This window comes from Sylvia atricapilla, chromosome 1 (genome assembly GCF_009819655.1).
Source record: "Sylvia atricapilla isolate bSylAtr1 chromosome 1, bSylAtr1.pri, whole genome shotgun sequence".
Taxonomy (NCBI): domain Eukaryota; kingdom Metazoa; phylum Chordata; class Aves; order Passeriformes; family Sylviidae; genus Sylvia; species Sylvia atricapilla.
The window spans coordinates 653,097-676,238 of NC_089140.1; the positions used below are offsets into that span (position 1 = coordinate 653,097).

At 53.0% G+C, this 23,142-nt stretch overlaps 1 protein-coding gene across 5 annotated transcripts in view; it reads right to left on the reverse strand.

Annotated features, from left to right (window-relative positions):
• MAP4 (microtubule associated protein 4) overlaps positions 1 to 23,142 on the reverse strand; it is a 151,083-nt gene that overhangs the window by 14,071 nt on the left and 113,870 nt on the right. For 4 of the 5 annotated variants that reach the window (XM_066313195.1, XM_066313220.1, XM_066313205.1 and 1 more), the window contains exons 13-17: positions 9,959 to 10,059; positions 8,868 to 9,080; positions 7,132 to 7,309; positions 3,320 to 3,379; positions 1,030 to 1,355 (exon numbers count right to left, since the gene is read on the reverse strand). In XM_066313195.1, coding sequence (XP_066169292.1) covers positions 1,030 to 1,355; positions 3,320 to 3,379; positions 7,132 to 7,309; positions 8,868 to 9,080; positions 9,959 to 10,059 — 878 coding nt within the window. The remainder of the gene's footprint in view (positions 1 to 1,029; positions 1,356 to 3,319; positions 3,380 to 7,131; positions 7,310 to 8,867; positions 9,081 to 9,958; positions 10,060 to 23,142) is intronic. The other variant, XM_066313212.1, reaches the window with a different exon arrangement.

Genomic DNA, 23,142 nt, shown 5'->3' on the forward strand with positions numbered 1-23,142 from the left:
GCCCCACAGAGCCCCATAGAGCCCCAGAGAGCCCTAAAGAACCCCACGGAGCCCCATGGAGCCCCACAGAGCACTAAAGAACCCCACAAAGCCCCAGAGAGCTCTACAGAGCCCTATAGAACCCCACAGAGCCCCATAGAGCCCTATAGAGCCCTGCAGAACCCCACAGAGCCCCACACGGAGCAGAGCCCACCATACCCCACAGGGAGCAGAGCTCACCTTCCTTCTCCTGGAAATCCCACACGGAGCAGGACCCACCTTCCCTCAGACACCCCTCACAGTTCCCTCTCCCGCAGTCCCCTCAGAACCCACCTTCTGTCCCTCAGGGAGCAGGACCCACCTTCTGTCCCTCAGACATCCCTCAGGGAGCAGAACCCACCTTCTGTCCCTCAGGGAGCAGGACCCACCTTCTGCCCCTCAGACACCCCTCACAGTTCCCTCTCCCACAGTCCCCTCAGAACCCACCTTCTGTCCCTCAGACACCCCTCAGGGAGCAGAACCCACCTTCTGTCCCTCAGGGAGCAGGACCCACCTTCTGCCCCTCAGACACCCCTCACAGTTCCCTCTCCCACAGTCCCCTCAGAACCCACCTTCTGTCCCTCAGACACCCCTCAGGGAGCAGAACCCACCTTCTGCCCCTCAGACACCCCTCACAGTTCTCTCTCCTGCAGTCCCCTCAGGGAGCAGAATGCACCTTCTGTCCCTCATGGAGCAGGACCCACCTTCTGTCCCTCAGACACCCCTCAGAGAGCAGAACCCACCTTCTGCCCCTCAGACACCCCTCACAGTTCTCTCTCCCGCAGTCCCCTCATGGAGCAGAACCCACCTTCTGTCCCTCAGACACCCCTCAGGGAGCAGGACCCACCTTCTGTCCCTCAGACACCCCTCACAGTTCTCTCTCCCTCAGACACCCCTCAGGGAGCAGGACCCACCTTCTGTCCCTCAGACACCTCTCACAGTTCTCTCTCCCACAGTCCCCTCAGAACCCACCTTCCCTCCCTCAGACACCCCTCCGGGAGCAGGACCCACCTTCCCTCCGCCGGGCTGGTGTTTGATGTTGTCGGTGGAGCCGATTTTGGAGCGCACGTTCCTCAGGTCGGGGTTGGAGGCGCTGCTGGGCGGGCGCGGCGCCCTGGCGGGGACAGGCCCTCCTCTGCCGCCGGCCTTGGCCGCGCTTTTCTTGGCGTCCGCCGACACCGTGGAGGCCGTGGCGGCTTTGGGGGCAGCGCTTCTGGCCTTGGGCCGGCCGCCGGCAGCCCCCGGCACGCTGGGGGCGCTGGGGGCCGCGGTGGAAGGAGCCGTGACGCCGCTCTTGGTGGCATTGCCAGGGGCGCTCTTGGGGCGGCCGGGATCCGCTGTGGGGCGGCCGGGAAGGGGGACAACGGGGGTCAGGCTCTGCTCCACACACTGCCTCGGTCACACAAACCCCAGTGTGCGATGGCACCTTAACCGTCAGCTCATCCCAGCCCTGCCACGGCAGGGACACCTTCTGCTGTCCCCAGGGTGCCCCAAGGCCAGCCCCAGGGATGTGCAGGGACCCCCTAATAGACCCCAGCCCCAGGGATGTGCAGGGATCCATTTAATGATCCCATCCCCAGAGATGTGCAGGGACCCCCTTAGTGACCCCAGCCCCAGGGATGTGCAGGGATCCACTAAATGACCCCATCCCCAGAGATGTGCAGGGATCCCCTTAATGACCCCAGCCCCAGGGATGTGCAGGGACCTCCTTAGTGACCCCAGCCCCAGAGATGTGCAGGGACCCCCTTAATAACCCCAGCCCCAGGGATGTGCAGGGATCCACTAATAGACCCCAGCCCCAGGGATGTGCAGGGACCCCCTTAGTGACCCCATCCCCAGAGATGTGCAGGGACCCCCTTAGTGACCCCAGCCCCAGGGATGTGCAGGGATCCACTAATAGACCCCAGCCCCAGGGATGTGCAGGGACCCCCTTAGTGACCCCATCCCCAGAGATGTGCAGGGACCCCCTTAATAACCCCAGCCCCAGGGATGTGCAGGGATCCACTAATAGACCCCAGCCCCAGGGATGTGCAGGGACCCCCTTAGTGACCCCAGCCCCAGGGATGTGCAGGGATCTACTTAATAACCCCATCCCCAGAGATGTGCAGGGATCCCCTTAGTGACTCCATCCCCAGAGATGTGCAGGGACCCCCTTAGTGACCCCAGTCCCAGAGATGTGCAGGGATCTACTTAATGACCCCAGCCCCAGGGATGTGCAGGGACCCCCTTAGTGACCCCATCCCCAGAGATGTGCAGGGACCCCCTTAATAACCCCAGCCCCAGGGATGTGCAGGGATCCACTAATAGACCCCAGCCCCAGGGATGTGCAGGGACCCCCTTAGTGACCCCAGCCCCAGGGATGTGCAGGGATCCCCTTAGTGACTCCATCCCCAGAGATGTGCAGGGATCCACTTAGTGACCCCATCCCCAGAGATGTACAGAGATCCCCTTAATGACCCCATCCCCAGAGATGTACAGGGATCCCCTTAGTGACTCCATCCCCAGAGATGTGCAGGGATCTACTTAATAACCCCAGCCCCAGGGATGTGCAGGGATCCACTAATAGACCCCAGCCCCAGGGATGTGCAGGGATCCACTAAATGACCACAGTCCCAGGGATGTGCAGGGATCTACTTAATGACCCCAGCCCCAGAGATGTACAGGGACTCCCTAAATGACCCCATCCCCAGAGATGTGCAGGGATCCACTTAGTGACCCCAGCCCCAGAGATGTGCAGGGATCCATTTAATGATCCCATCCCCAGAGATGTGCAGGGATCCACTAAATGACCACAGTCCCAGGGATGTGCAGGGATCTACTTAATGACCCCATCCCCAGAGGTGTGCAGGGATCCCCTTAATGACCCCAGCCCTGAGAAAGGGGTCAGACTGAGGAAACAGCTCCCAGTGAGTTCAGCCCCAGGATCCCCACCCGAGTTTGACCATGGCCAGCTCAGAAAGCAGGAACAGCCCAGGTGTAGTTGTACACCAAAATAAAACGTTCATCAGCCTGGCAACCCAAGAGAAAATGTTCTGTGCCTCCCCAAGCTGTGCCAGAGGAGGTTCAGGTGGGATATTGAGAAAATTCCTCCCCCAAAAGGGCTCTCAGCCCTGGCCCAGCTGCCCAAGGCAGTGGTGCAGTCCCCATCCCTGCAGGGATTAAAAGCCCTGTGGATGTGGCACTTGGGGACACGGTCAGGGGTGGCCTTGGCAGTGCTGGGTGAGCCCGATGGTCTCACAGGGTTTTCCCAGGAAGGATTTATTTCCCCGAGTCCACGGTGAGAAGGAAAGTGAGCAGTTACCTGAGGGAGACTTTGCAAGGGTTTTCTTGGCATCCGCCGGCTTCGTGTCGGTCTTGATGGCTGCCAACACAAACACAGCGGTCAGGGAGGATCCCTGCAGCAGCCAGCCCTGGAACCAGCCCAGGGATTAACTGCTCTGTGTGAGCACCTGCCTGGGGAGCTCCTGCTGGCACCAAACCCCTGGATTTTGCAGCCAAAGCACCGACCCATGTCCAAGGATTCTCGTTCAGCGACACCACGCACCCGGGGATGGGGCTGCATTTTGTTTCTCCTCACACTAACTTCCTGAATCTGACAGCACTCACGGGGAATATTTTAATCCTGCCTCACCTCCACTTCTTAAAAAAAAAAAACCCCACACCAAAACCTTTCCTTTCTTTAAAAAGTAACAAAAGCAGCCCCACATTTGTCCTTGCCCAACCTTGCTCTCATTGCCAGACCAGTCCTACCCTGTGCCAATTTTCTTGCACAGGAGTTATCGCACATATTTTGGCTCCTGTTTTAATTGTATAAACCCAAAAATCAATCCCTAAACTGAGCTGCCTTTGGGCAAAGCCCAACGATCATGACCTGATTACACTGCACAGAGGACACTCGACACCAGGGATGCAGCCACACTTCTCCAAGCCTGGAGAAAACCAAACACCAAACTGATCAAGGCAAAAACCATGGACCGAAAAGCAGAAATGGAGCTTTTTTCTAAGGAACTCTTTGATCATGAAATTGGAGGGTTTTCCCTATCAGTGATGAGCAAATTTGGGAAAAATCTGCTTCATTTCAACAGCCAAAGGAAGGCAACATTGAAAAGAAATAATAAACGATAAAGACCCACCTTAGAAATTATGAAAACCCTCATTTTTTAATATTTAATACTCATTAAATCTCTGATTTTTAGATACACTCCAGCAGTTGTCAGGGTCTTTTATGGAATATCAATACCAAAAAGACCAAGGGGAAGAGGCAGATAACTACAGGCCAAGTTAGTCTGGATCATTCCACCCTGACTTTGCTAAAAGCATTCAATTAAACACCCCAGATAAGATTCCAGCTAATGAGGTGAAACCCATTTGGATAATTTAATAAGGCCTAAAGGATGGATACATAATTAATAGCAAACACTTCAAACAAGGGGCTGGCAAACCAACCTAAATTCATTCCTCGAGACCACAACTTTAATTGGGGAAACTGCACTGACAGAAGAGAGTCAGGTTTATGTAAAAGGCAAAGGAATATTATGTTACATTAATATACAGAGAGATGTTACGTGTGCTGGTGTCAATAGGGAGCCAAATGCTGAATGCTTCTGTGGTGAAAACCCAGACAAAGCCCCTGGGACAATGGTCTGTAGTGACAGGCTTTGATCTGTGCCTGATCTGAAGGGCTGAGCGTGGTCTTGTACAAACATTCAAGTCATTTCCATAGGGAGGGGGATAAAAACTAATGAAAAAAATAAAATTAAACATCAAAATATCAAGCCTCACATAACCCACGGCTCTCTTTTAGCAGAGAAAATGACTGACCTGAAAATACCTGGGAAAGTGAAACTATATAATGTCAAATCTGGCCTTTACACACACATTTCATGTGAGACAGTGACTGAAACTTGATGGCAGCTCAAGGCACCGAATGCCTGGCAGGAGAAAAGCACCAGCAGCTGTCCTGAAAGGGCTTCTTCAGCCACAAACACCAAATTTACTCTCTGGCTCAACACTGTGCCATGAGAAACTAAACCCGTGGGATCACTGTGGCTGGCAAAGCCCTGCAGGACCATCCAGCACAGCTGTTCCCCAGCCCTCACCGTGTCCCCAGGTGTCACCTCCACACGGCTCAGAAACCTCCCTGGGGATGGGGGCTCCACCACTGCCCTGCACTGCCCACTGCAATGACAACCCTTCCTAGGGAGGGATTTTCCCAATTTTCCACCCTGGCCCAGCCCGAGGCTGTTCCCCTCCTCCTGTCCCTGTTCCCTGGGAGCAGAGCCTGACCCCCCTAAAGGAGCTGATCAGAGCTGTGACCCCAAGAGCTCCAGGTGTCCCCAGCCAGCTGGCACCCCCCTCACTGGGACACCCCATGGTGACACCTGGGGGCTGCTGGGCACTGCCTGTAGGTTCGAGCAGGGTTGGGGGGTTCTGGTGGGTGTGGGGGCTTTTTGGGAGGGCCCTCAGGTGGGGCAGGGGCTGACTGGAGAGGAATCTGGGGAGCAAGGTGGAAGGAGAGTTGCTTGTTCCCCACACTCCTGCGGCTCTCCACCAACAGTGAAAGTTTTGGGAGACCCCAGGGGTCAGAAGGAGGCTTGGACAGGGCTGGGGATGTTCTGAGGGTCCCATGGGCACAACATACCCCTCACCCAGGTCCAGCTTCTGAGCTGGGGGAGCTGTGACCTCTCCAGGTTCTGGCTCTTACGGGAGGTCTGACAGCTCCTGCTGGGCTCTCCCATGGTTCCCACAAGAGGAACCCACTCGTGGTTCCCTTGAGGCCTCAGGGCACCAGCCCTGTCCCACCGCTGCTCCCACCTCACCCAGAACAGGAGCCCTGCTCTTCCCACTCCTGCCTTCTCTGTGCATTTCCAGATGCAGACAGGCTCAGCCTCCCCACGGAGTGCCTCCAGCTGACCTCATCCTCCCTCACCCGCAGGGCTCTGCTCTGGCAGGGTCCCACCACGTTCCCAGTGCCACAGCCTCTCCCTCTGCTCATCCTGCCTCTTGGAACAACCTCCCTGCAGCTCTGCATCGCTGCCTCCGTCTCTTTTCACAGGGCAGCAGCAAACGCTCCTTTGTCTGCGGCTCAGTCTGGGCAGGAGGAACGAACCCAACTCATTAGAACAGATCCTGCATTCCTGGGCTCCACTTTGCCTCCAAGACCACACAAAATGAGGTTTAGCAGGGTGCCCACGGGCTCAGACAGGAGACGTGGCTCCCGGAATGTGCGACACCTTCTCGAAACTTGATTAATTAGATTTTCTCCCAGAGCATAAAGTCTGGGATATCCACCAGGACAAATCCGTTCCAACGCACCTAAAACATGACAATTGCTTTGGGAAAGCTGGGATATGAATCCGTGCTTTGGGATTCAAACCAACCTGTGTCACTTTACACATTTATTGGCAAATTTTGCCACTGAGGCCCAGTCCTTTGAAAAGACTTGAGAAGCCTTAACTCTGATTTTATCTGATGTTGAATCTCTCGAGCTCCATTAAAAGGAGTGAGAATGAGTTCATCTGAAACACTGCTCAGGTTTCCTGTTGAGCTCATGGGAAGTTCCCTCTTTAGCAGCAGTACGAGTGGGACACAGTTTTTGGATGAAGCTGATGTGATTTCAGGTCCAAATTCTTCCTGCTCTACTAAAAACCCTCTACTTCTGCTCCTCTGCTCAACCCTTTCTGGATTTCACACACCAGTTCAGGCACTTCGAGTCCTTGTCCAAAGATTTCCCAAGCTTTCATTTAGTGTTTATTCTATTCCTATGGCAAAATACAGAGGGAATAGAATGGCCACTCTTAAATCGAGTGCATCCAGTAATTGAATTAACCCTGGGTCACACAGAGCTGACCCAGGTTGGCCCTGAAGGCAGTCTGGAAGAGAAAGCCCTGGAGCTAAAGACATCTGAGCTCCTATCAGAATGCAGACTATGACAGAGCAGCTTTGAACCCTTCCAGAGGCGAGGACTCCACCAGTGCCCTTTCCAGCAGGAATGTGGAGGATCCCTCCTGCCAGGGAGCTGTGGGATGCCCCAGGTGCTGCTCAGACAGGACCCTGCTCCCGCTGAAGGGCTGAAGGACAGATTCCCGAGGGAACAAAGGAGGGAGCACTCACAGCTCGGCCTCTTGGCAGGAGTGGCCGCCGTGGTTTTGGCAGCGGCTGCTGCCGTCACCGGCGACGGCGCCGTGGTCCTGGGAGCAGCGGAGGAGCTCTTGGAAGGAGTTTTAGGAGCGGTGGAGGCTGGAGGCTTGGAGAGGGACGTTTTCTTCTCCGCCGCCTTCGCATCGGCGACCTGAGAACGGAGCGGGAGGCGTCAGGGGAAGGGCCAAAAAAAAGGCTGAAAGGAACCCAAATGGCTGGAATTCTGAAACACTTAATGAAGCCTGGCACTGCTGGAAGGGTATAATGCAATTAAAATATAATTAAGACGTGCGGAAGCGGGCGATGGGGTGGAGGGCAGGACACGGAGCACGGACCCTGCGGAGGAGCGGGTCCCACCCAGGGCTGGCTCAGCTTTCGTGTGTGGAGGCCTCTCCAGCTGGGAAGGAGGTTTTGGTTTCTGCCTCAAATGGAACCATCAGAACACCAGCAATGCTCCTGGGAGAGGTTCCCATCCTCCAGGAGCAGGAATGCTCCCTAAGGTGGAATTTGTTAAACCACTGGGGACAGGAAAATCAGGTGTCCACGGCTCATCCCTCACTTGGAAAAACTCTTTCCTGCTGTCCCTGGTCAGATCCTTGTTTGTCAACTGCCTGATCTCTGAAATATGGAAATACTAAATTCGGGCAGGGGAATAAATATTATTTGATCAAAAAGGGATTCAGAATGATACAAAAACTTGAACCAAACCCAAGTCACCAGCTCCGAGAACAGTGTAGACTTACAACTGGGCTTTCATTTGCCTTCTGTTATTTTTAGTTAGTTCTAAAAGACACTCAAATGCAATAACTTGAGCTTAATACAGCAGGAATGGTGGTGTTCAGCCATCAGTGAAAGCTTCTGAAATAAGAGTTTGATGTTCCCTTTTAAACTTGAATTCCTCTGCTCTCTAAGATCACAAGTTAACATCGGGAACATTCAAGGCACACCTCCCATTCCTAACACACGGGGATTCCCTGCTTATCTGGAAGATGCAACACTGTCCATGAATCCTCTCTTTTGGGGAATTACAGATCTCCAAGGTTTTCTAAGTGTTATCAGTCCTCTCTGTGCAGTTCTGCATTGACCAGACATGATAAAATGACCATTGGTGGGAAATACAGAGCGTTCACATGGATTTGTTTTTCTTCAAAATTCGTATCAAAGCTCTCCACAGTCGGGTTTCTCATGTTCTTGTCTAGATTTAGGAGTTTTTACAGAAGGGATTCCTGGCTGGGAGGGTGGGCAGGCCCTGGATCCCTGGCCAGGGATGGACACTGGGGCTTGGAGCAGCCTGGGACAGTGGAAGGTGTCCCTGCCACGGCAGGAGGTGGCACTGGATATGATCCTTAAGGTCCCTCCTAACCCAACCCATTCCAGGATTCTGTGGTTAATGAATACTGCAGAATTCTGGGATCTGATCCAGATTTTCCTTTAAGGTCCCTCCCAACCCAGCCTGGGATCCCTGACTCATGGCAGCTCATCAGGACAATCTCAGCACCACACTCAGCTTTAATTCTCCTCTGTGGTGACACGACTCAGTGCCAGGGACACGGACACCATCCCTGGGAAGCTGCTCCCAAGCACCCTGCAGCTCCCAACACCCTGAATCCCATTCCTGATGTCAGCCTAGCACGGGGATCGTGTTCTGCCTCGTGGGTGAGGACTGAGCCTGTCCCCTGTCAGCGAGCCCAGGGCCGGGCAGTTCTTACCTTTGGTTTAGTCTCTTTTGGAGTTAAGGTGGAGGGACGGGTGCTGCTGGTGCCGGGGCGTTTGGAGGCGCTGCCTGGAGTAGGACCTGCAGTTGGGCTGGTGGGCTTTTTGTTTGTGCCCGGGGTGGCCGAGCTCGGCCGCTTGGGGCTGCTGGTGGCCGAGGGCTTGGCTTTCGCTGCGGCCGCCTTGGGAGTGCAGCTGGACGCAGCAGGCTTTAGGGTTGGGCCAAAAAAAAAAAGCAAAATCCGGGATAAAACCAAAGAAACACAACGAAAAACAGCGCATTGTAAACCAAAACATTGAGCTGCAGCAACAGAAAAGGTGATGGTTTAAAGGAAACTCATAATAATAATAATAATAATAATAATAATAATAGTAATGATGATAATAGTAATAATCAGCTTTCTGTTTTCTGAGCGCAACAAAGACCGAAATGCAGCAGCCTCTGGGGCTGGAGGGGGGATCTGCCATTCAATTGCAAAGCAACAGGATTTATTTCAGCAGCATCAAAAGCACCAGAAGGAATGGCTGCTAAAGCTGGATTAGTAATTGGGTGCTCCTGGCATCCAGGGCTACGTGCAATCCACAGGCCGTGGCTTTCCAATTATGGGCACACAGGGATTGTGAGCTCCAAATCCCCATGGGATCAGCTCCTGAGGTCACACGGGCACGGCCTCGAGGGGACAGAGCCCCCAGCCCTCCTGGGGACACTCGGGGGGACTTTGCTGTGTGCTGGGAGCTCCTGAGAGCACAGCTCCAAAGCTGCTGAGCAGGACTCTGCACACACAGAAACGTGCTCTGAGCAACTCACAGAGCATTGCTGAGCACAGCTGGTACTACACCTTTACTACGTGTTTACTACCGCTGCAACCACCAACACCAGCCAGGGAATTCACTGAAATGAGTTTTCCACACTCATATCAAAGTTTGCCACAGGCAGCTCTAAACTGGATGGGTTTGCCCCGGGGAAAAGGCTCACAAGTGGCAGCTCAGAAAACAGAATTTGGGCTTGGCACAGCTGAGGAAGCAGAAAAAAGCTGGCAAATGAAACCCAGGAAAGCAGAGATGCCAAACAGGGAACAGCTCCTACCTTGGTCTTCTTCTCAGGGCTGGGAGGGAGCTCCTTGTTGGGAGGAGCTGTGATGTCGTTCCCACTCACGGCCTCGGCTGCTTTGGGCTCCTCTGGTTTGGCTGAGGGAATGAAGAGAAATTTTTAAGTTTAATCTTCTTTTTTTGTTGTTTTTAAAGATGTATTTTTTAGTTTACTGTTATTCAACACAGCAGCAGAACTGACAGAGAGCAGGTCGGTGTTAGTGGAAGATTTCCTAATCCCCAGAATAGCTGCAGGAAGAAAGATTTTTCCCTGCAGCAGGACAGGTCCATCCAGATGCTGTTAGATTCTGATTCCTCACATTATCCCAGCAGGAAAAGCCAGACAGCAGACGAAGGAAACTTGTGGTTGAATTTAAATAGCAAATCTTCTCATCTTTCCGGTTGTGACAATGAATTGTTGGAATGTTAGCGGTGAAGTTCTGACCTCTTCCAGGTTTTACCCTTTTCCTGTTCCAACTATCCCTATCACAGCTGTTCCTGCTCAACCTTTCTTCTGCCCACATCCACAGCTGGAGCCCTCAGGGAGCAGGGAGGATTCTCTGAATCCTGAAGGGAGCAACAGGAAAGGTCACACAGGTGACAGCTCCCAGCCCTGGGACTCCAACAGCACAAGGACCTGGAGCTGCTGGAGAGATCCAGAGGAGGCCCAGAGCTGCTCCAGGGCTGGAGGAGGCTGGGAGAGCTGGGAATGTTCCCCTGGAGAGGAGAAGCTCCAGGGAGAGCTCAGAGCCCCTGAAGGGGCTCCAGGAGAGGGACTGGGGACAAGGGCTGGAGGGACAGGACACAGGGAATGGCTTTAGCTGCAGTAGGATACATTTAGATTGTTTATGAAGAGGAAATTCTTGGCTGGGAGGGTGAGGAGGAGCTGGCACAGGGTGCCCAGAGCAGCTGTGGCTGCCCCTGGATCTCTGGCAGTGCCCAAGGCCAGGCTGGACAGGGCCTGGAGCAGCCTGGGACAGTGGGAAGTGTCCCTGCCCATGGATGGGATGGTCCTTTAATGCCTCTTTCCATCCAAACCTTCCCAAGATTCCCACAAGAGCAGGAGCATGGAGATCCCATTCTGGCAGAGGGGATCACACTGAGCCCTCACTGCAGCTGCTACAGCACAAAACTCACAAGCAGTGCCAAGAAGTGCCAGTTTTCCCCGTGATTGTTCACTTTGGCCATTGTCACACGAGTTGTGGCACCGGGTGGGGACAGTGAACACACCCAGGCAGTTCTCCAAGGAGAGCAGCACCATCTCCTTGTGCCCTTCTGGAAACCCGAAGCAGTGTCCAGCCACAGCAGCACCAGCATTGCCCTCCAGCCCAACAAAAACCTTCATTTAGGAGCAGTTTTCCCACATTTTCTCCCCAAATCCCTGAAATCCTGCAGCAGCCCTTGGTGCTGCTCAGCGCCGGGGGACAAGCAAGGAGCAGCATCCCTAAAAATCACTCCCAAGCCCTCCTTCCCCACGGTGCAGCTGCACAGCCACACTGCCCTGGGCTCGTCTGAATTTCAGGCAGGATCCTGTGCCAACAGCCCAGCACAAATTCCTGCATCTCCCCTGTCATCTGGGGATTCAAATCCAGCGTGATCCGTGTTGGACGCTGCTTTTTATAACCCTGCAACAGATTGTGACAAGCCCAGGGTAACAATTCCAGCAGTAAACAGCCTGTTCTGCACATCTTTTGGAAATGACTCTTTGTGTTCCTCGTTTTCCTGCCTGTCAGAGTTGACAGGAGTGTCTCAGAGGACGGCTCAGCCCTGGTACAAGCCAGGAAAATAAAATCACCCCGTGCCTCCTGTTCACCAGAGTATGGGGTTGTTGTTTTTTATGTTCTGACTCCAGGAGAAGTTCAGGATAAGTATTTTTTTTTTTTGCCCCTGAACTGGTTTAACCCCTTCCTACCCCTCTGGCTTTCCAGTAGTGCTGAGCATCCTGGGCACAAAAAAAGAGGCTTGTGAAGGAAAAGCAGCAAAATGTAGAGGTTGAACACCTGTCTTACTGCAAAATTCTTGGGAATTGTGTCTGTTCACCTGGAAAACCTGTTTTTATTGCAGCTCATCCTCTCTCCCTGATTTTCCTCCCCTGCATTTCAATAAACCTTTATCTTCTCCCTCGTTTCACCTGACAGTTCCACCCACAGCGATGCCAGCAGCAGCAGCTGTCAGCAGCTCCCTCTCCTGAAAAACAACCTCCTGCCCATTCCCCTCTCCTGCTCCTTGCACAGGCTCCATTTGGAATCCTACCAGGCTCAAATATCCCTGACATCAAGGTGACTTCCCAGCTGGTGGAAGCTGCTGTCATTAATTATTTCAGCTAATTCAGCACCCACATTAAACCTCTGGCTGATGAGGGCAGGCAGCACCCATCCCATGAATTCCCATCATCAGGGAGTGCTCCTCAAATCCCACAACATCCAAAGGCTCAGGATCTGAACTCCAGCAGCTTCCACGTTCCTGAACCACCAACGACATGAATTTCATGTTGCTTAATAGAAGGTGAATAAAAAACCAGGACAGGACACAGGGAATGGCTTCCCAGCGCCAGAGGGCAGGGATAGATGGATATTGGGAAGGAATTGTCCCCTGTGAGAGTGGGGAGGGGCTGGGATGGAATTCCCAGATTTGCTGTGGCTGCCCCTGGATCCCTGGAGGTGTCCCAGGCCAGGATGGACAGGGCTTGGAGCAGCCTGGGACAGTGAAAAGTGTCCCTGCCATGGCAGGGGTGGCACTGGATGGCCTTTGAGGTCCCTCCCAACCCAAATCATTCCATGACAATGATGAGATTATTATTACTATTATTATCATTATCAAGATATTAAAAAATGAGGGGAACTGGGTAGAGAACTTCCCTCCTTGAGGGGCTGTAATTCAGGCTCCATCTCTGACAGACATCCCAGGACACACAAGCCTGCCCCATCCCCCAGGGATTACAGAAGGCTGCGTTTGGGGGTTAATATTCATTTGTCCTGTGCTCATCAGGACATTTGCTCTCATTCATGGTTTAATTACGAGGGTGTTCTCAGAGCAGAGAACTGGGACCGTTTCCTGCTTACAGGGAATATTAGGAAAAGCTGCCAAACCTTAATCAAATTTGTTCATTAGGCTGCAAGAATTATTTCGGAGACTTTTCGGTTTGCTGGCTGCCCCAAGCACAGCAAGAAGCCCCTGAATGATATTTGAAAGGCATTTTTGTTGGAGCTGCTGCGCCCCGAGCCGGCTCCTCGTGCTGCTGAGTCAGCACCACAGGGGAATGGCTCCCGAGGGAAAGGGCTTCAAGGAGACAGGGAAGGACATTCCCATCTGGCATCTGATCCCTCTGAGGCACAGCCCTGCCATCAGCAGTGTTCTCTGCACTGCTCCTCTCCGGGATGGCAGCACATCCATCCTTGTCCCCTTTCCTCATGTTCCTCACTTGTGCACGTTTCTCACGCTGAAAATCAAAACTTTTTGGGATCTCTCAACCATTTCCAAGAGCAACAATGCAAGAAGTGATTCCTGTCGCTGGTGAGGCCCTGGCACAGGGTGCCCAGAGCAGCTGTGGCTGTCCCTGGATCCAGAGTTGGACATTGGGGTTGGAGCACCTGGGACAGTGGGAGGTGTCCCTGCCATGGCAGGGGTGGCACTGGGTGGGCTTTGAGGTCAACCCAACCCAAACCAGCCTGGAATTCTGTATTTAAGTGCACCACTGAGAACAAATGACTGCACAATAACTTCTAAACCCACAAATTCCAAGATTTTGTTGGGGGTTTTACAGGCCCCAGTGAGGAAGGAGCAAACTCCTAAATGGCTTTGTGTCTCCAACACCCAGAGTCCTCCAGAGACAGCCCTGGGCTCAAACTCCACAGCATTCCCTGGAAAAGCCCCATCCCAGTGGGGATGGAATTCAGAAAGAGAGAGAACAAAAAAAAAAAAAACTCTTTCAATTCATAAATCCTAACGTTTGAAAGGGGGAAAGGTCAGGTGAAATATATGGGAAAGAATTCCTGGTTGTGAGAGTGTGTAAAACCCCAAACAAAATCGTGGAGTTTGTGGGTTTAGGGGTTATTGTGGAGTAATTTATTCTCACTGGTGCATTTAAATACAGCATTCCAGGCTGGTTTGGGTTGGGAAGGACCTCAAAGCTCATCCCACTGGAGGGACCTGAAAGCCCCCCTCCTCTTGCTGGTGGAGCCCCATGCTCCATGGGCAGCTCCAAGCCTCCTGTGAGCCTGGATCCATGGATCCATGTGCCTGGTACAGTGTGAGCTTGGCCAGCCCAACCCTGAGCTGCAGCACACTCAGCCAAGGCCACCCACAAAGCCCAAAGCACCAAAACTACGCCTGGCAAAGCCCCACTAAAGCCAACCAGTTTAAAAGCCTGATTTTAAAATAAATTTGTCTTCAGAAACCAGGTGCTTGCCATGGCTGGATGAAGGGCCCAGCAAACAACTCCACATGGGGCCTGGACAGAACTGGGGTCAGAGGGAACAAGACTCAGAATAAATTAGTGGTGATTTTTCAGCATGAATGGCAATAACGAGATGATCTGTGCCAAAACCACACCCAGAAAAGCAAGATTGAACTCCTCGTGCTAAAAGTGAAGGACAGTCTTTTTAGAGATGTGAAAAATGGCACGTGTAACTCTGAGGTTTGCCTTGTTCCAGCAGAGTGAGGCACCAAACCCCTCCAATGAAGGATCTGTGCCTCCTCCTTTAGAGGAGACAAAACCTGATACAACACAGCCAAAGTGAGAGAGGCAATGGCTTGAAGAGTCTTTTTCTCCAAAAGAACAGCTCCTTTCTCAGCTGTGGGAAGGCCAAAGGTGCAGTTTGTCCCTTATTTCCTTAAAACCTCCCACTTTGGACACTGAGTCTCTCTCCAAAGGTTCCTGCACAGCTCCAAGAACATCCCAGGGAGCCTTTGACACATGCTGCAGGTCAACCAAGGGATTGCTGAGCTTGGAAAAGCCCTCTCAGACCACGGAGTCCAGCTGACCCCCCAGCACTGCCAAGGCCACCACTGTCCCGTGTCCCCACGGGTCACAGCCATGGGGCTTTTACATCCCTCCAGCAGTGGGGACTCCAGCCCTGCCCTGGGGGGCTGTGCCAGGGCTGGAGAGCCCTTCTGGGGAAGAAGTGGGAATGGTTTCCACTGCCTCGGGGCAGGGCTGGATGGGATCTGGGGCAGGAATTGTTCCCACTGAGGATGGTGAGGCCCTGGCACAGGGTGCCCAGAGCAGTTGTGGTGCCCCTGGATCCCTGGCAGTGTCCAGGACAGAGCTTGGAGCACCCTGGGATGGTGGGAGGTGTCCCTGCCATGGAATGAGCTTTAAGGTCCCCTCCAACCCAAATCCATCTGGATCCCTGTGGCTCAGCAGCCCAGCTGCAGGGACACCCCTCAGGTGACACAGGAACACTGAGCAGCCCCAGGCTGGAGGGAGCCCAAGGAGACTCCAAACCTCCCTCCAGGGAGACACCCACACGTGGCAGGGACACACCTGGCTGGCCACACCTGGCCACACCTGCACACAGGGGCTGCCCTCCATGCCCACAGCTCCTCCCACGCTTTCCTGGAGCCAAATCCTGATTATGGGCAACTGGAAATAGAATTCCTAACCAAAAGGAGAAAAAAACCCATCCCACCTACTCCTTGAACAAACATCTCTCTGGCCATCCTGTGAACTGCAGTCTGGAAACCAGAGGCTGTCCAACAGCTTCTGAGCACAGGCAGCCACAGCCCACTGCAGAAACAGGCTCAGGCAGGTGGGAAGGGATGAGGGGAGGTCCTTTACCCCAGCCTCTCACTCCAGCTACACCAGACTGTGTTCAGTCTTATCCTGAGCATCTCCACTGATGGACATTCCACATCTGGGGCTTCTCCTTCAGTATCTGATCACCCTTCCAGTAAAATAAAATCTCACAGTTCCCAAATTCCTGGCAGGAGCTGTTTTACAGCTTTGCTGAAATCCCTCACAAGTCACCCAGCCTGGTTTGCTTTCAGCTGCTGCTGCTATTTTCGTTTGCTGACCCATATTCTCATCCTGGAAAACCAGAACTGTCTCCCCTTGTTCACAACTTCCCTGTCATTGATGACTTTTCAGACAGCAACCACCTCCCTCTCCACGTTCCCTCCTCCAGGCTGAGGAGCCTCCTTTGGCCACCTCTGTGTGAGCTCCTCCATAAAACATGACAATGTTTGATTGATCCCACCTCCCATTCCAGAGAGCCTCTGCAGGATGAAAGATGTGCATTGAGACACTGGACTCATAGGAAAGCACATGGAATCATGGAAACATGGAATCATGGAAACATGGAACCATGGAATCCCAGAATGGTTTGGGATGGAGAGACCCTGAAGATCATCTGAAGACACCTCCCACTGTCCCAGTGTCCAGCCTGGCCTTGGGCACTGCCAGGGATCCAGGGGCAGCCACAGCTTCTCTGGGAATTCCATCCCAGCCCCTCCCCACCTTCACAACCAGCATTTTTTTCCATGTGTCTTCACCTGACCTTTCCCCCTTTCAAACATTAGGATTTATGAATTGACAAGAATTTTCTCTTTTGTTCTCTCTCACTTTCTCAATTCCTACAAACCACACTTGCTGGAGGAAAGCCACACAAAAGCCTCCTTCTGCCACCTCCATCCTACAAATGCAGCGCACTGGAGTCCCAGCTCGTGTGAGGTGATGCTGAGCTGGAGCCAGGAGGGAGCAAACACAAACCTTCACCCTGCCACAGCCCTTCACCTTCAGCTGTGTGTAACAGCTCTCACAAAAGCTGCAACTGTGTGTGAGAAAACCCCAAGAGGCACGAAATCTGAAAAGCTTTGCTGTTTGTAGTCCCTGAAGAAGTAAAACGAGGCAACAGCACTTACAGAAATGTACCCAGGAGGATCTTTTTAAAGTGAAACCGTGTTACTGCACTGTTTTATAAATCACAGAAGTCAGCAGCAAAGCCTCAAACTCCAACCAGCAGCTTAGGCAAGAGCAGGCACTCCCAAAAATCCATCCTCCCTGTCAGAAGGAAGACCCTGGTGGCACTTGTCCTGGGCTCCTCTCAAAAGTGTTCCTGGTTCCTGGCACCAGGGCAGGCAAAGGCTGCACCCGTGACCCCATTCTGCATTTGGGGACCCCTGCACCTCGTGTCCCATGCAGAGGGTGCTGGGCCCTGCCCAGGCTCCCCAGGGAGTGGGCACATTCCCAACCCTGCCACAGCTCCAGGAGCCTTTGGTCAGCGCTCCCAGGGATGCCCAGGGTGGGATTTGGGGGTGTCAGTGCAGGGCCAGGGCTTGGATCCATGATCCCTGTGGGTCCCTCCTGCCTCAGGATATCCCAGGTTTTTCTGTGATTCCTCTCTCTCTCTAATAAAGCATTCCCATGGATATTTGGGACTGTTTTCCCCCAGTGCTGTCCCCTGCAGAGGCAGTGGCTCTGTGTCACCTGCCCTGCCTGCAGCTGCAGCCCCACGTGAACCAGGCCAGGCATCAGCCCCAGATCCCCAGCCAGGGATATTCAGAGGGCTAAGCTCAACTAAAACATCATTCAATGAAACAGCTCCATAATTCTCCTCGGGATTAGAGTCATCAGCTGAAAATCCATTAAGAGAAATAGATTAAGCAATAAGGCAATGACCAGCCTTGTCTTTACTCTCCCTCTTGAACGTAAACAAGCCCTGGAACAAAACCTGTGTGGAACCAGAGAGGCACCAGCTCCATCCTCATCCCTCAGCACCCCCAAGGAGCAGCTGCATCCCAAAAACCAGCCTCAAATAAAGCCCTTTTTTGGATCTTATAGAGGAGTATCTACAAATACACCAAATCTTTGTCTGGGTACAAATACAACCCTGAGCTGCTTCCTCCTCTCCAGAAAAGGCTAAATCAACATCTCCTGCTTGACCCCAATACAGAGGGCTCAGCATTTTATTGGGCAACAAATGCAACTCAGTCAAACATGGCCATTTCCCCTCGTTATTAAGAACTGAGAATAAACCAGATATCCTCTTTGCCTGCATTTGTAAACCTAAGGCTCCAGGATTGTTAAGACTCTATTTTCACCCCAGCAAGGGGAATCCTAAATCAGAACAACCTGAAGTGCCTGTTTATCCAACAGGGCATGAACTGAGCAGAAACACCTCCCCATCCAAGTGACCAAACCACAAAACCACACCTGACCTGGAGCTGCCTCAGGTGAGGAGGAGGGAAGAACCCAGAGAGGAGCAGGGCTCAAACTCCTGCTCCAGGCTGGCCCTAAAGCTGCTCTGAATGTTGGTGAAACCTCAGAGGATCTCCAGGTGGCCAACTGAGGCTGGGCAGGGGACACCCAGGGTATTTCCATGGAATTCAGAGATTCCCACACTCCTTTGGGTTGGGAGGGACCTTAAAGCTCCAGTGCCATGGGCAGGGACACCTCCCACTGTCCCAGGTGCTCCAAGTGTCCAGCCTGGCCTTGGGCACTGCCAGGGATCCAGGGGCACCACAGCTGCTCTGGGAATTCCATTCCAGCCAGAACAATCCCAATCTCCCATCCAGCCCTGTCCTCTGGCAGTGGGAAGTCATTCCCTGTGTCCTGTCTCTCCAGGCCTTTTTGCCCAAAGTCCTTTTTCAGCTTTTCACTGTCTGAAGACATAAAACTGCTGTTCCACGCTGCTCAAAATGCAAAATAAAGACAATCCTGTCTTGGAACACTCAATCACAAAGGTGTCACTAAAGATCCAACGAATCCCAGTGAGGTTCCTCAGCAGCCCCCAGTTCCAACCAGGCACAGAGCAGCTGCCATCATTTTCCTGCCTTTTCTCCCCTGTTATAACCATGATTTCCCGTGGTCAGGAGCCTGCCAGCCCCCAGCACCACCACTGCAGGGCTGGTTCCTCACAGGCAGCTGGGCTGATGCTCCTCACCCCACCACTGACTGACAGCAGTGCAATCCTGAGGGCAGGGCTCTCACAGCCCCACTGCTGCTGGGAATCTTGGCTTCTGTGCTCATCTAAACCACAGTGTTCTGCTGAAAAAAACATCCTTCGGGAGACTGGAAGTTGTGCTGGACTTTGTGGATGATAAAGAAACCTGAGCTGGAAACCCAGGATGGTTTCCTGATGCCAGCACTGAGCTGGTGCTGGGTGTGACAGACCCAACCTGCAGTTTCTGGTGTTTCAGAGCAGAGACCATTTCAGGGAGATGCCAAGAAGTGAGAGACAGCAGAAGGTGAAGGACACCACTGATGGCAGTGTCACCACTGGAGGTGACACTGGGAACAAATAAATGCCAAAAAACTACACAACACTCAACCCTGAAGGGGGATCAAACCTGCCCTTGGTGCTGGGAACAGCCACTTGTCCAGGGAGATTTGATTCCTGAGGAGCTGAGCTCTGCTCAGGACTAATCTGCAGCCAGGAGCTGCTGGCTGAAAATACCTGCCTTGGGCACGCCAGGGGCTTGAGCAGGAGCTCCTTCAGGGCAGCTTTCAGAAGGAAATTAAACTAAAATTGAACTAAAATTAAACTAAAATTAAACTAAAATTGAACTAAAATTAAACTAAAATGAAACTGAATGTGTCATCACTAAATGAGCTTTAAGGTCCCTTCCAATCAAACATCCTGAGATTCTGTGATCACACCAACACCCACCTGTCTGCAAGGCAGAAAAAAAAATTTATGTACAATTCTACTAATTCTTTCTGTTAAAAGAACACGAGAGGAGCAGATATTTAGCAAATAAAAAAATAAAAATCCCACAACCCCGGGTGGGCAGAACCAAAAGTCTGCTTTAAGTGGAGGTACCATATAAATGATTTGGATCAGGTTGCACAATTCTTTCAAGTATTTTTAGGATGAAAAAAGGGGCAAGTGACAGAATTTGTTAGCGCAGGAAAAGAAAAGGATTAACAAAGAGCAGGAAAAACCTCTGTCAGATCAAATGGATGCAGGGAGCACTTTGCCTCAGAGCTGCAAGGTGAGTGCCAAGACGAGGCTGAGCAGGATCTCAGGGAACTGAGCTCTGAATGAAACACAGATTTAGCACCAGCTCCACCTTCCAGGCAGCACTGCCTGCCCAGGGGAGTTATTTTTACTACAACCACCTCTGCTGATTAGCAGGGCAGAGGGAAAAATCCTCAGCATCCTCAGCACAGAAAGTCTGAAAGCTTCTCAGGAACACCTGAGGAATTTCTCTCTGGTTTCTCTTGCATTCTGAAAACCCTCCAAACTGCACATACAGCAAACATTCAGTTGCATTTACTGCTTTGGCTGCTTCCAGGAGAGGATAAATGCAGAGATGAAACGAGTAAAAATGACAAAGAGTAGAAAATAAGCTTTAAAATTCTATGACATTCATGCCTGTGAGAGCTCTGGCAGCTCAGTCATCTCTGTATCAGCTCACCCAGACCTGTGGCTGCAAGGACAGCAAACAAGCTTTTATAATAAAGATTGAGAGCAAAATTTTAAACCAAATGCTAAAGACAAGCATGAATCTGAATAAACCATCTGCAAAACACCAGCCAGCCAGAACACTGGGAGCACTCCCATCTCAGTGACCTTTCCATCACTGATGCTCAGCCCCTGTGGGGAAAACATGTCAATCCACTTCAGATGAGGCTTTAAATGTTTGTCTGATTGAAAGATCTCACAGAGCTGTGCTTTCACACAGCTTCCCCTTCAGCTGGACAGAATTCAGCAGCCAAGCCAAACTGGGGGTCCCAGCTGCCCAAAATATGAACTTTGTCTCTGATTGGTCCTGTAGTTAAACCTTGGTGTCAGGGCAGGTGTCAGCAAATCCCACCACCCCCCAAAAAAACTGGGATGTGAAAAGTATCAGCAAAACCCTAAAACTGGTGACAGGAAAGGTGTCATCAAACCCCAAAAAGCCTGGGACATCAAAGGTGTCAGCAAACCTCCAAAAATCTGTGACAGGAAAGGTGATGGCAAACCCCTTCACCCTGAGAACCCTGTGACATGAGAGGTGTGCACAAATACGTAATTTGGGGGTTTCTCCTGCTCCACATTTGCTGCCAGCATCTCGTTCCTGCTGCCACCTTTCAGTCCCCGAGCCAAGTGATGACCCTTTAACGTGTAGGGATGAAATCCAGCCCAGGTGACTGTGGAGCACGAGGGTCTGCCCTGAGCCCAAGGGAACACCCCCAGGTGTCCCTGTGACCACCACAGGACACCTCCTGAGGTGCTGCCACCACCACGGTCACCACTTCAGTCACCCGAGCTCCTTAAAATCTGTCCCTCGAGCCAACCCAGGGGACACTGAGAGGATGGGAAGGGAAATATCTCCCCATCCTCAACACCCCACCCCTGGAAATGTCCAAGGCCAGGCTGGAGGGGCACTGGAGCAACCTGGGGTAGTGAAAAGTGTCCCAAACCTTGCTCCACAGCTCCCCAAACATGAGACTGGAAACCGAAGCATCTTAGAGAAATAATTAGAGAGAGCAGAACTCTAATTAGGCCCAGCAGTGATGAGGAGCTCTGGCTGGAGGGCGATGCCCAGAGCCAGGGCAGTGAGAGCTGCTCAGTGACCATGGGGTGTCACTCACACACCACAAAGCCAGAGGAGCAAACCCAGGGCTGTGTGAGCACAGGGGACTGCCCTGCCCCGCTCACGGGGCTCAGCTCACCCCAAGAGTTTTCGGGGTTCCTCCTGAGCAGCTCACCCCTCTGCACACCCGGGTTTTAGCCTCTCCTCCCTCCACAACGTGACAGTTTCCATTTTACACCAGTCCTCCGAGGGTCTGACAGACCAGCTGGCTACGAAAGGATGCAAAAAAATTCTCTTGCCAATCTTTTGTCTTTATCCCCTGACACATTTTCTCTGCTCTCGTTAATGCGGGCGGCAGACAAAGCACAAACACCGGCGGCGCATCCAAAATCTGGGCAAAAAGCAGGTTTATTGCTGGCTGGGGCTGGCAAAGGGGACACTGAGATGTTGTTCCAGGCGGGAGAACAAAGATTAACTCCTCTCCTCACAGATTTTAAATCCGGGAAGAGTGACCTCATGCACCACAGCACTACTGAAACAACAAACCCCCGCAGAATACAACGAGCCGCTATTGACCCTTGCAATGGGAACGGCTCCATTCAAACGGGGGCTTTGGGAAAGAGCTTCCACAAAGCGACAGGGAAATTCCGCTTTGAATTTCAGCACCGGCGAGAGCTTAACTCCCTAAACCATCCCACCCATCACTCTCGTGGTCCCCTCCAACGGGAACAGCCAAAGGTGCCAGGAGCTTAGGGGAAAAGCACGACCCGCAGATTCTTTTGGCAGGGGCTGAAAGGTTTTAACTTTGCCATCCCCCTGCTCTCACAATGCTCGTGATCAGGGGTGCCTGTGCTCGGGGGAGCTGTGGCAGCAGGGTACCCAGGGGACACCTGACAGGGATTTGAAAACCCATTGCTCAAGTTTAGGATCCCGAGAAGCCACTGACAGCCGCTGCTGCGGCAGATGCTATTAACGCAGCCAGGGAGGCAATGAATTTCCCCTTTTATATCCGTGTCCAAAGCCCAGCCTTTGTTCCCACCGCCGCTCCCCAGGTGCGCCCTGCCCTCGCCTCCCCAAGCCACCGGAGTCGCTTCCCGGGCAGGTAAAAACCAGTCACATACCATCACGTGCTAAATCTCCTTGCTTGGGAGCCGGAGAGCCCTGCACATTGCTGACCTCGATTTCTTTCCTTTCCGAAGGAGCCGTTTTGCCGGGCTCCGGCTCGGCGCCTTTGCCTTTGGGCGCTCCATCGGCGCCGTTCCTCTCGTCCCTCTTGGCCGCCGCCTCCTGCCGCTCTCTGTCGTGGCCGCCGAGCTCGGGGATCTGCTCCAGCTTGCTGTGGAATGAACTCGGGCTGCCCAGCTCTTTGTTGCCGTTCCACTCGTCTCGTTTCTTGGCGGCCGGTCCCTCCGGCGGGGCCGGGGGCTGCGCGCCGGGGCTCGGTGGGGCGGCGGGGACCGCCACCTGCTCCTCCGCCACCGTCAGCGACCTCTTCATGGGCCCGCTGGGCTTGGCGGCCGTGGGGCTGCGGGGCTGGGTCAGGCTGCTGTTAGGAGAGAGCAGCCCAGTGGCGACGTCTTCTCTAAGCACCGGCTCAGGGTATTTATCGGCCAGGTTAAGGGTTAGGGGCACCGACAAGTGAGAGCACTCTGACATCGCACGCCTCATCGCCTTCCTCTGGTGGGCAGCCCTGGCCAGCGAACTGCCCTCAGAGGCCAGCTG